The sequence below is a fragment of the Callorhinchus milii genome, unplaced genomic scaffold (assembly GCF_018977255.1).
Source record: "Callorhinchus milii isolate IMCB2004 unplaced genomic scaffold, IMCB_Cmil_1.0 Scaffold165, whole genome shotgun sequence".
Classification (NCBI taxonomy): domain Eukaryota; kingdom Metazoa; phylum Chordata; class Chondrichthyes; order Chimaeriformes; family Callorhinchidae; genus Callorhinchus; species Callorhinchus milii.
The window spans coordinates 20,424-33,107 of NW_024704906.1; the positions used below are offsets into that span (position 1 = coordinate 20,424).

Sequence of the window (12,684 nt, forward strand, 5' to 3'; positions counted from 1 at the left end):
TGAGCGGCGGCGGCATAACTAAAATCCTTCCAACGTCTTTAACTGCCTACCTTCCAACAGAATTCCACATGGAGGGATTGAACCAGATGGAGAATGTGAGCAGAGGGTGTTTAAGAGCAGGGATGTAAGAGTAGGTGAAAGATCACAGGGGGTGAGCACAAGGACGATAATTAGAAGGAGAGTTGAATGCACGGGATGAGCAACGAGGGGTGATGACAGGTGGCTGAGCACAGCGGGTGGGTTGAGAAGGCTATGCACAGGGAGGGGGATTAGAAAAGTGGTGCTATCACAGATATTGTGAGTAAAAGCTGCTGAGCAGCGGTAAGCACGTGGGGCTGAGTAGAGGGAGGGTTTGAACTCGGAGGCGCACACTGTGGTGCCCGCAAATCGCAGGGTAACACTTAGGACGACGACAGAGGTGGAGACCAGTGTACAAAGTGCGAGCACAGTGAATGGTTTAAACAAGTGTGTTGATCACCTTGGGTTAGCGCAGAGTGGCATGAAACAAGGGAGTGAGTACAGGGAAATTGCGCGCAGTCAGACCAGCACAGGGGTTGAGTACGTGGGGTGCAGTGGATGAGCACAGGGGTGAGCACAAGGTGTGGAGCATACGTGTTAGTGCAGGGTCATCAGCAGTTGGGGTCGGGGGGCGTACCTGGCGCGACCACAGGAGTTTGAGCACAAAGGGAGTGTTCACGGGGGATTGATCACCGGGGGTTTGGCATAGAGGCATCCGCAGAGGGGTGTGAGCAAAATGTCTGAGCACAGTGGTTGAGGTGCACAATGTTGGATCACAAGGTGTTGGTGAAAATCGGTCGTAGCATCAGGCAGGTAAGCAGGGAATTAAAGTACGGGTGAGTACAGTGGAGGTCAGCAATCTGGGGTGAGTAAGGGTTTGCAGAGTGGGCAGTGACAATTGGGGAGAGCACAGTTGAATGTGCACATGGGAGGTGAGGTCCAAGGCGGCTGAAAGTAGCGGCGTGAATACAGAGTGAGGTGATTAGAAGATACGAGCACAGCGTGTTGACCACAGTGGGGATGAGCACAGGCAGAAGACCACAGGGAGAAGCGCAATGGGTAGTCTGTGAACATGGAGATGAGCCCATGTTTGTGGTGAGCAAACTGTGATGAGCATAGAGTGAGATCATTGAGGGGTCCGCACAGAGCTCTGAACAAAGGGAATTGAGCACAGGGTGGGGTGGGTGTGGGAGGGTGTGGAATGCTGAACATAGGGGGCTGAGCACAGGGAATTGAGCAGGAGAATGGGAACAAAAGGTGAGAACAGAGGTAAAGAAAGACGTTTGTTTAGTACAGTGCGGTGAGAACATTATGCGGCAACTCAAGGCTTGAGCACAGGGGGCTCAGCAAAAATGGCACACGTGTATGGTGTTGAGCTTCCGGGGAAGCACATGTGAGATGAGCACTAGGCGGTGAGATCAGGGATTGAGCACAAAGAGGGTTGCGTTCTTTGGGAAGAGCAATTGGGTATGTGGTGGGGAGAAGGGAGGTTGGGCACAGGTGTGGGCACATGAGGGAGCAATGGCGTTTACACAAGGGAGCCGTTACCACACGGAATTGAGTTAAGTGGGATGCGATCACACCGGCATGAGCACAGGGGGCTGAGTACAAGGTGGAGAGCACAAGGGTGTAAGCACAGGGTGGTGATCGCAGTAGAGTTATCACAGTGTTGAGCACAGTGGAGGGCCCAGGTAGTGAGCAAACGGTGCTCAAGTGCACAGGATGATAAGCAGAGATTGCTAGGGGCTACACATTTGGGTGGTCCTTGTCGGGAGCACAGATGGTTTACAAAAATTGGGTGAGCATAGAAGTGGTGAGCACAGTCGGGTGTTGAATAAGCCCAGGGTTGGAGCACAGAGGGTTGAGCACAGGGCCCTGAACACAGGGGTAAAGCTGAGCACAGCGTTTGAGCAAAGTGTGGGCGAGTTACATAACGGAGGTGAGCAAAGTAGTTTGGGCAAAAGGGAAGAGCAGAGGGTTGACTTGTGCATGGGGAGTGCGTGGGGGCGAGCACAGGAAATTGTGTACATTGGGGCTGATATCAGGGTTCTGAGAATGCGAGGTATGAGCAAATAGTGGTGAGCACATTGTGGATAATACAGTGGGGACAGCAAGATGTTGTTAAGCACAGGGGGATGAAAACGAATGGGGAAGTACGGAGGGGAGCACGAGTGGGCGAGTGGTTGAGCTTCAAAGCTAGAAGAGGGCGGGGTGAGATCTAGTCGGTGAGTAAAGGGATTGAGCTCCTTGGTTAAAATTCAGTGAGGGGAGCAACGGCGGGTAAAATAAATCAGTGTAAGCACAGAGAAGTGAGCACAGTCGGGGCGATCACAAGTGCTGTGCATAGTGCGAGGGCACAGGGGTATGAGCATAGGGCAGGGGATTACGCTCAGAAGGGCAGCCGAGTATTGAAACACAGAACATTGAGCGCAGGTGGAAGAGCACAAGAGTAGAAAGAACAGCGTATAAGCTGAGCGCAGGTGTGAAGCATAGGGTTTGGGCAAAGTGCAGGGTGAGAACAGTGGGGGGTGACAACGGGGCAGGTGTGAGCACAGGGGTATGAGCGCAGGAAGGTGTGATTGAGTTTTGGGCAGTAAACACAGTGGGGCGGGGGGAAGCGTGCTGAGCACAGGGGAAACCACAGGATCTGAACACAGGAGGGGTGTGTCAGGGTGGTGTAAACAGCGGGTAAGCAAAATGGGGAGGGAAGGGTGTAGGCGAAGAACAGAGGTTGAGTGGAAGGGGGATAAGCAAATGTTTGTGGTGATCAAAGGGGAGTGATCACAGAGGATGAACAAAAGAGAGCCAGCTTGGTTGAGGTGGAAGCATATGGGGATTCATCAATTGGCGGAAGGGTGTGAGATGAGCAGAGAGTCTGGGGATAGGGATGTGAGCACAGTGCGTTGAGTGCAGGGGGTAAAATCTGAACAGAGGGAGGTAAGGGCATTGGTTCTTGCACAGTGGGTGAGCACAGGGAGGTGAGCATTTGAGACCAAATTTTGGGAGGACAGGCGGGTGAGAACTGGGGTTTTAAGAAAAGAGGAAGCGCAATTGGAGCGATCACATGGGCGGGAGATGATAAGCGTGATCACACGTGAGAGCAATGGGAAGGAACACAAGGAGAGATCTAAGTGGGGCGCACACTGCGCCGAGCGAAAGGGGTTGAGCAAAAGAGTTGAGTTCAGTGGTTGAGAACAGGCGTCGCACAAGGGGATGATCACAGAGCGCAGTTAAACAGAAATGTGATCACAGGGTTCAGGAACAGAGCGCACACATTGGGGTGAGCACAGCGGTGGGTGTGAGGGGTTGGTGACCACAGGTGATTGAACAGAAGAAGTTGAGCACAGGGTGAGTGCAAGGTGTGGGGATCACAGAGTGGTGTGAGCAAGAGGATGAGCACAGGGTCTGATCCCAGGGCGGGGGGCACAGTGGGGTGTGAGTGCATGGAATGTGAGAACAGGACTTGAGCACCGGTGGGTGATAACAGTTGTGTGAACACAGGTTTGTGAACAGTGCGGTGAGCAAATGGAGGGCAAACACGGGGAAGTGGGTGGGTTGGGAAACACAGGAGTGTGAGCTCAGGCGCGGGAGCGCATGATAGAAGGATGAGGAAAGTGGAATGAACAAAGTCGCGTAAGATCACGGTACGGAGCGCAGGCAGGTGTGTGTTTTGAGCACAGGTTATTCAGCAAAGTACGTTTAGCCGAGGGGTGATAGCACACAGCGGTGAGCGCAGTGCGGTGTACACGGGGAGTGGTGCAGAGAGCAGGGAGCACAGTCGGCTGTTCAGCAAAGCGAGTGAGCCCAGTGCGAGGTGAGCACAGAAGTGTTATTCCAGGATCGGGTGTAAAGAGAAAAGGGTAAGCACAGGGAGCAGATCAATGCGCGGCGAGCACTAGTGGGCGAGCGTAATGAGGGCAGAGGGGTGTGAGCAAATTTGGGGTGAGTGTCCATCTGGTTGACAAAAGAGTGTTGAGCAAAGGGGTGAGAGAACAGTGGGTTGAGAACAGTCGGAGTGAGGTCACGCGATGTTATGTGTGTCTGATCACACGGTGAAGCGAATACAGCAGATGAACACACTGTGGCAGTGAGTATAGCGTATGTGGTGCTCACAGGAGGTAGAAAAGTGTGGGTGTTGAGCACATGTGGATAATCAAAAAAGAGGATAGCAAAGGGGTTGAGCACAGGTTAGGGATGAGCAAACTAGGGAGTACAGTGTGGGCTGTGAGCACAGGGAGGCGTGAACACAAATGCGGGAGCACAGGGGCTGTCAGCACAGAGCGATAAGAACAAGGGCTGAGCGCATGGACGGGTGAGAAAAGGGGGTGCACAATCGGGTTGAGAATAAGGGGTAAAGACAAGGAGATGAGCACAGTACAGGAAGAGGAAAGAGGGCTAATTACAGGGGGATGAGCATAGAGTGGCGTAACGAAGGGAGGGTGGTTAGCCCAGTGAAATTCATCTTAATTGAGGGGAGCAAAGGCGGATGAAAACAGGAGGGTAATCACAGTGCGAAAGCAGTGGAGATGTGCAAAGTAGTGAGGGATGTAGAAAGTGCACAGGATGGTGAGAACACGGTGTTGTTGAGCACAAGTTGAGTGGTGAACATTAGGGTTGAGCTTTGATGGTGAGCATAGAGGTTAGACAGTGAGCACAATGTTTTAGCACAGAGGAAGGTTGAACAAACAACGATGAGAACAGATGTTTGAGCAAAGTCGGGTTTGCCTTGGGGTGAATGAGTAAAGGATGGGTGAGGACCTTGCGGGAGTGTTGAGAACAGATGAGGAAGGCGAGAGGCTGAATACTTGGAGGTGAACACAGGTGGGGGCATCATAGTGAGGCGACGACAGGTAGATGAGCACAGTGCGGCTAAGGAGACGAGGGCGAGTAGAGTAGGGGGAGTACAGTTGTGGGGTACATGGTTGGAGCTCACGGTGAGGAGTAACGAGACTGGCACAGAATGTGTGAGCACCAGACTGTACAAAATTACTAGTGCTGAATACAAGAAGGCGTGATCTCTTGGGGCTGGGCTGATAATATTTGTTGGGCTCAGGGGAGGGGGAGAACTGAGAACAGAGGAAGGGCTGAGTACCGGCGGAGCGGAGCACAGTGGCAGGGGAGAGCGCTGCAGGAGGGCTAATAAGAGGGATCGGCTGAGTACAGTGGGCGTGTTAGTGCGCTGAGCAATGGGGGCGGAGGGGAGGAGGTCTGAGGGCAGGGGGAGGGGATCATCATAGTGAAGGGACTGAGCACAGAGACAGGGACTGAGCATAGGGTAGGGACTGTGCACAGGGCGAGTGTCTGAGTCCAGCTTACGGGCCGAGCCGTGTGGCGTGGCTGAGCCCACAGGACGCACTGTTCACAGTGGAACGATTGAACACAGAAAGAGGGTCTGAGTACACTGGAAGGTTAATCGAAGCAGTAGCGTCTTAAGATAGGGAGAATGGCGGAGTCTGATATAGAAGAAGAGGAGTGAGGAGAGCTAACCACATGTGGGTGAGCATAAGGGCTGAGCACAGGGAGAATGGCGGAGCCTCACGTAGAACCCCACGAGTGGGGTGGGTTAAGCACCGTTGGATGTGTATTGGGGCTGAACACCGTGGGTCATGAGACCAGGGGAATGAACAATTTGGCGGAGAACAGTGGGTGGGGCCTATTGGGAGAAGCAAATTGGATGCTCAGTGGATGAACACAGATGGTGTGCGTAGGTAACGAGGGTTGAGCACAGAGGCGTGAGCTCATTGTGATGAGCACAGTTGGACGGGCCAAGCACAGGGGATGTCCCGAGAACAGTGCAGGAGCTGAGCACACTGGGTGGGGCTGAGCACAGGGGCGAGCTGAACACACGGGCAGGGGCTGAGCACAAGGGGAGACGGTCAGCACAGGGGGAGGGGCAGAGCACATGGTAAGGGGGTGAGCACAGAAGGGAGAGCTGAGCACAGTTGCAGAATTTGAGCTGATTGGCGGGATGTCTGATCACAGGGTGAGGGGCTGGGCACAGTTTGAGCGGCTGGTCACACGGGGTGTCAATTCCCTGCTTCCATTGATTTGTGACTATTCATAGACTAACAGTGACGTACTCAGTTCCTTACACAAACACCAACAAGTGACCAGCGCTGTTCATATTATGTCGGGAGGAAGTCCCAATGTGCTGAATATCCCCAAAACAAGAGCAGTTTAAACCAATGACAAATAATGAGTATTAATTGGAGAAAAACACAGGCCCCGCAAACAGCCGTGAAATTAATGATTAAATTAAATTTCAAATTATTTTGGAGATTCTTGACCAAGTCACCAATAAAAATTCGCTTCTGGTTTTTAACATTGCCACGAGATCTGCTACCTCCAAATAAACAGGCAGTCGTGGGAATGGACAAGACCCCGAGCTCACAGAAAGCCTGACCCTAACATCAGAGAAAATTGATTAGTTGCAGCGTCTAATGAAGACGCACATTAAGAACAGTCAGCTATTTGGCCTCGTATTAAACCTCAACAAGAAAATATCTCACAGGCTGAGACTGGTCTCATTGTCTACCCTGAAACTCACTGTCATAGTAAAGATCAGAGAGAACGCTTGTGAGATTTTCTTAATTGTGTTTTAATTTCAGATCCGCTAGCGAAACCCATCATATCCCTAACGCCAGATTACCGGGTGTTTGTGAGAGGGGAAAGCGCTCAGATCTCTTGTTCTGGGAATTATCCTGGCAGCAAATTCTCTTTGTACAGTAGCGACAAGTTTATCACATCACAAACAGCTCCAGAGAATAAGAAAACGGCAACATTTACCCTATCAGAGATCAGTGCAGGAATTTACTGGTGTAATTACAGTACGTACATGGGCGGAAGAGAGTTCATATCCCCAGACAGCGAGGAAGTGCACATCTCTGTATGGGGTAAGAGCTGAGTAAAATTTCAGACCATAACCTGTTTCTGTTTCCGTCACAATTCTGTGAAATCATTGTTCGCTGCCCCTGGTTTATAATGGCGTCTATCACAGGTCCACTCCGCACTCCCACCCTCATAATGGAACCCCCACCCACACACACATCATCATTCATGTTCCAACCGCTCAGTGATACAAATTTCCATTCATTCTTCACTCTCTCCCCCACTTGCTCCCAAATCTTCTATTCCCCGTCGCCTCATCCCTTATATTCCTCATCCAATTTACCTTCTCGTTCTCCCTACCACACCCTCTATTTTTCTCACAAACTCACTCCGACTTCCTCCCAAAAGCTCACTCCCCCCCATACCTTTCATTGGCTTCTCCCTCATGTGCATCTCGGGCTTCCTCTTGAAAGTGTCTATACTGTCCTGGGACCCTAAACTCTAAAGCGCATTGAGACACCATCCGGTGTGTAGGGCGCTATATAAATACAAGATGTTGTTGTTTTTGTTGAATTTAATCCCGCTTAAGGCCATAATTACCACCATCTCACTCCCCTGTGTTACGTCTGCTTCTAAATGTTCCGCTTCATCCCCTGCATGTGATCTTACCCTGTAGTTTAAAACACGTCTGAATGTCACATGAGAGTTTCAGACTGAATTCCCGGTATTCCGTCCTTCGCTGTTGCTGTGTATTACCGCAATCCACGGCCACACTGCCCCCCATGGCCATCACGGTCCCAGCCGTTGCTCTCTCTCCTTATGTGTATAGAAACACTTGACGGGGTCTGTCCTGAACTTTCCCCTCAAATCCTTCCCATCAAGCCACATCCAGAAGGAGAAAGAAGCAAATGGTCACTCTTATTCGACATGAACTGTTTTCGTGTCAATGACAGTGTGGTTGTGAGAATAACTTTATTGTGTTTTAGTTTCAGGTCCGCTAAAGAACCCATCATATCGCTGACGTCAGGATACCGGTGTTTGTGAGCGGGGAAAGCGCTCAGATCTCTTGTTCTGGGAATTATCCTGGCAGCAAATTCTCTTTGTACAGAAGTGACAAGTTTATCACATCACAACCAGTTCCAGAGAATAAGAAAACGGCAACATTTACCCTATCGGAGATCAGTGCAGGAACTTACTGGTGTAATTATAGTACACACATGGGCGGAAGAGAGTTCATATCCCCAGACAGCGAGCAAGTGCGCATCTCTGTATGGGGTAAGAGCTGAGTAATATTTCAGATTATAACTTGTTTCTGTTTCCCTCACGATTCTGTGAAATCATTGTTCGCTGCCCCTGGTTTATATTAGCCTCGATCACAGGTCCACTCCCAACTCCCACCCTCACACTCGACCCCCGACCTACACACATGCATCTTCATTCATGTTCCAACCGCTCAGTGACACAAATTTCCATCCATTTTTCACTCTCTCCCCCACTTGCTCCCAAACCTTCTATTCCCCGTCGCCTCATAAATTATATTCCTCATCCCAATTTACCTTCTAGTTCTCCCCCCCCCCACACCATCTATGTTTCCCGCAAACTCACTCCGACTTCCTCCCAAAAGCTCACTCCCCTCCATAACTTTCATTGACTTCTCCCTCATATGCAGCTCTGGCTTCCTCTTGAAAGTGTTTATCTGGGATCCTGAACTCCAAAGCGCTCTGAGACGTCGTCCGTCGTGGAGTGCGCCATATAAATCCAAGATGTTGTTTTCGTTGAATTCACTCACGGTTTAGGCCATGATTACCACCATCTCACTGCCCTCTGTTAAGTTTGCTCCTGAATTTTGCGTTTGATCCCCTGCATGTGATCCTACCCTGTAGTTTAAAACACGTCTGAATGTCACATGAGAGTTTCAGACTGAATTCCCTGTATACCATCCTTTGTTGTAGCTGTGTATTACCGCAATCCACGGCCACACTGCCCCCCATGGCCATCACGATCCCAGCCGTTGCTCCCTCTCCTTCTGTGTAACGAAACACTTGACGGGGTCTGTCCTGAACTTGCCCCTAAAATCCTTCCCTTGAAGCCACGTCCAGACGGGGAAAGAAGCAAATGGTCACTTTTATCTGACATGAACCGTTTCCGTGTCAAAGAGAGTGTGTTTGTGAGATTATTTTTATTGTGTTTTAACTCAGATTCGTTCCACAAAGCCGCCATTTCCCTGAAGCCAGATTCCCGGGTGTTTGTGAGAGCGGAAAGCGCTGAGATCTCGTGTTCCGCCACATCCTCACTTTTCTTAATATAATCCTAGTATTATGCAGCAAAATGGAGCCCATTCGGCCTGTCGTGCCTCTGCCGGTTCTTCGGAACTAGCTAGTCCTTTCAATCCCACTCGCCAGCGCGCTTCCTACAACCTTGGAAACTGGTCGTTCCAAAATAATTATCTTCCTTTACTCGCTTTGTTACACGAGTTTCTTTGCGTTACTCACTTCTTCTCATTCACTCCCTCGCACACACAACCTTCCTCACACTGACGGCCTCCCAGAACCTCTATTTCATCCTCCATCCCACTCCTTGATACCCTTCCACAACCTGATACCCTCCCACAACCTCATTTCCTCCGAACTACTCTTCTACTCCCTTTTCCTCCCTCCCACCCCCTCACACTTTACCATTCCTTCTACACCTTTCTCTCTCATTGCATCCCACACCCCGTTCTCTTCAAAATCGTCTACTCCCATTTCACACATGTGAAGGTCTCACACGGTCTTGAATGTATCTAGATTATTTGATTCAATCCTCGCTTCAGACAGCGAGATCAACAATCTCTAATTCCTGCGTGAGAACTCCATACACCTCAATTCTCTTTTTGATTACTTTTTTGTGATCTGGTTCTGTTGTTTAAAACTTGGCTGAAGATCACAAGATCAGTTCAGATTAAATTCGCGACATCCCGTGAGGTTGGAGCGCGATGTTCCCCAGTTCCCGGCATCATTGGCCACCATGTCCACTCCGCTCTCAGCCGTTGCTCCCGCTCACTATGTGTAATTTAGTACTTGCTGGAGTCTGTAGTAAAACTGCTCGACCAACCCGCCACCTGCTCCGGTCTCCTGCTCCATGCGGGGAAACAAATAATGGACACTTTTACTCTGACTTGAACCGTGATATGTGTTGCAGAGCGAGTGTTTGTGAGATTATCTTCACTTTGTTTTAATTCCAGATCCGCTCCAGAAACCGAAAGTTTCCCTGAATCCAGATTTCCAGGAGTTTGCGAGAGGGGAGAGCGTTGAGATCTCTTGTTCTGGGAATTATCCTGGCAGCAGTTTCTTTTTACACAGAGACGGCGAGCTTCTCACATCACAAGCGGGTCCAGAGAATAACAAAACAGCAACATTCACCTCAATGGAGATCAGTGCAGGAAATTACACCTGTAAATATACTAAAGTAATAGACGGCCGAGAGTTCACATCACCAGAAAGCGAAGCAGCGGGAATCTCTGTGATAGGTAGGAGCTGAGTAAATTCTCAAACAATAACCTGTTTGTCTTTTGACCATTTACAACAGCTCCTGTGATAAGCAGTCTTTACACGTTCGATCATGTTTCCCTATTATCTTCTGGTGACCCATTTTTACCACTTTATCCATCCCCACACATTCCACTGCACCCATTCTCCCACTCTTTAGCCCCTCACCCTTCACTCGCCCTCCCGCCTCTCTCCCACAGTCTCCCCCCCCCATACGTTCTGCCACTTTTCAACCCTCTCTCCCGTCTACCCCATCTTCGTTGCCTCTCCCCGCTCTCATCCATCACGCCCCATTCTCTTTCACTCTCTCACTCATCTACAGAAACCACCCCACTCTGCCTCATTCTCTTCCTCATCTCTGCCACCTCTTTGCATCCTATCTGGCAACACGCTCTCACCATCGGTCTCCCCACACTCTCTTACCACCCTATTCTCCCAGACTCCTTTTCATCTTCCTCCACGTTCTCGCTGTCCACATTACCCACGTTGCTCCTCCTTTTCACCCATTTCCCCTCCAGTCAACCCTCCCACCGCACCCAAAACCTTCCTGATTGTGCAGATAGCTTCCTATTGATATGGCTACTGGCAAGCTTTCCCGCCATTTGTCCATCGAGCATCACATTAACTGCCAGCGCTACAGTTTGCAGGGTTAACAGGAGCAGAGTGCGATGCGCTGCAGATGAGCCCGACTGGTATCTGCTGCATCATCCATGCCCTGGAATACTGCGAACTAACTTGGCTCAGGAACTTGTGTAGAGAACAATCGCCGTGGAATTCATTCTGATATTCCGCTGTCAAACTCATCTCATTGTGTCCTGTTCAGCTGCTGTTACTTACTTCAAAACCCTGCAGTAATTCTCCCTCATTTGAATGTTTTACTATATCTTGAATGTATCCAGCCTAGCTGATTCAATCCTAGCTTCAAACAGCGATTTCCACCATCTTTGCTGAAAAACATGCGAGAGGTTCATACTGAATTCCCGTCCTGCCATCCAAGGCTGAAACTGTCTGTTTCCCCATCTCCGCCCTCCCTGGCCACGCCACTTGCAGCCGTTGCTCCCCCTCCCTCTGTGTAAAGAAATACTAACCAGATTCTGTATTGTACCTGTCCCTTAACTCCTCCCCCACGCCTTGACGCCTCTTCCAGACTGAGAAACAAGCAAATGGTCACTTTTGCTCTGACCTGTACTGTTTTCATGCCACAGAGCGAGCCTTTGTGAGATTATCTTTAATGTGTTTTCATTCCAGATCCGCTCCAGAAACCCAACATTTCCCTGAAGCCGGATACCAGGTGTTTGCCAGAGGAGAACGCGCTGAGATTTCGTGCACTGGGAATTATCCTGGTAGCAATTTCACTTTATACAGAAACGGCGAGTTTATCATATCACAAACAGCAACAGAGAATACATACACGGCCACTTTTACCCCATCGGAGATCACAGCAGGAAATTACACGTGCATATATGCTACATATACTGACAGACGACAGTTCACATCACCAGAGAGCGAGAGATTAGGAATACCTGTGCGTGGTAAGGGCTGAGTATAATCTTCCAATATTATCTGTTTGCATTTTGACCACTGACAGCAGCTTCTGTTGTAACCACACTTTACACCATCGATCATACTTCCATGATACCTCCTAGTGTTGGCTAGAGTGTTTGAGATTGGGCGGATGTGTTCCCCCGCGATAAAGCAGTTTCAAAACCAAACTCCCGAGTGATCCTCACATGGCTGACAGGATGTAAACTCTCCGTCCTTTCCAGTTAGAAAGACGCTATTACTGAACCTCTCTTTCGTCACATTATAATGTGTTTTTATTCTGTGAGACAAGAATTGGTGACCCCAGAAATTTCTGCTAAATGTTGGTGTTATTTAACCAACTACATCACATAGCTTATCATTAATAGCAACGTGGTACACAAACACTTCCTCTCTGGCGAGGAACACCCGCTCAGGTTGAATGCAGTATTAAAGCCAATTGGAAGAATCCCGGCTCCGAGAGACCAATCTTCCTCGCAACTTCTTGTCGACGAGCCAGGCATGAGTGTAGTTTCAATATCAACGCCCTGGAATACAGCAGACCCGTCCGGCTCAGTGAGCCGACTGGATACCACTATCAAATTTGGACTCGTTTCCGAACTACCGCTGGTTGACGGATCACCGTGCATCATGCAAAGAGACCCTACTAATCTCCCACTCCCTTGGGTCAGGGGAGGCTTTTCTCTTGAGGACAGAATATGGGAACGAGATCTATTTTCTTTGGAACAGCGAAATGTTTACTTTTCATTGTTCCATCACATCAGGAGGA

At 49.8% G+C, this 12,684-nt stretch overlaps 1 protein-coding gene across 1 annotated transcript in view; it reads left to right on the forward strand.

The window, feature by feature from the left end:
• The window catches only part of LOC103191288 (scavenger receptor cysteine-rich type 1 protein M130-like), a 15,733-nt gene extending 7,866 nt beyond the window's left edge, over positions 1 to 7,867 (forward strand). The window contains exons 4-5 of the mRNA XM_042345937.1: positions 6,627 to 6,911; positions 7,833 to 7,867. Of these exons, the coding sequence (XP_042201871.1) occupies positions 6,627 to 6,911; positions 7,833 to 7,867 (320 nt within the window). The remainder of the gene's footprint in view (positions 1 to 6,626; positions 6,912 to 7,832) is intronic.
• The last annotated feature ends 4,817 nt before the right edge of the window (positions 7,868 to 12,684 follow it).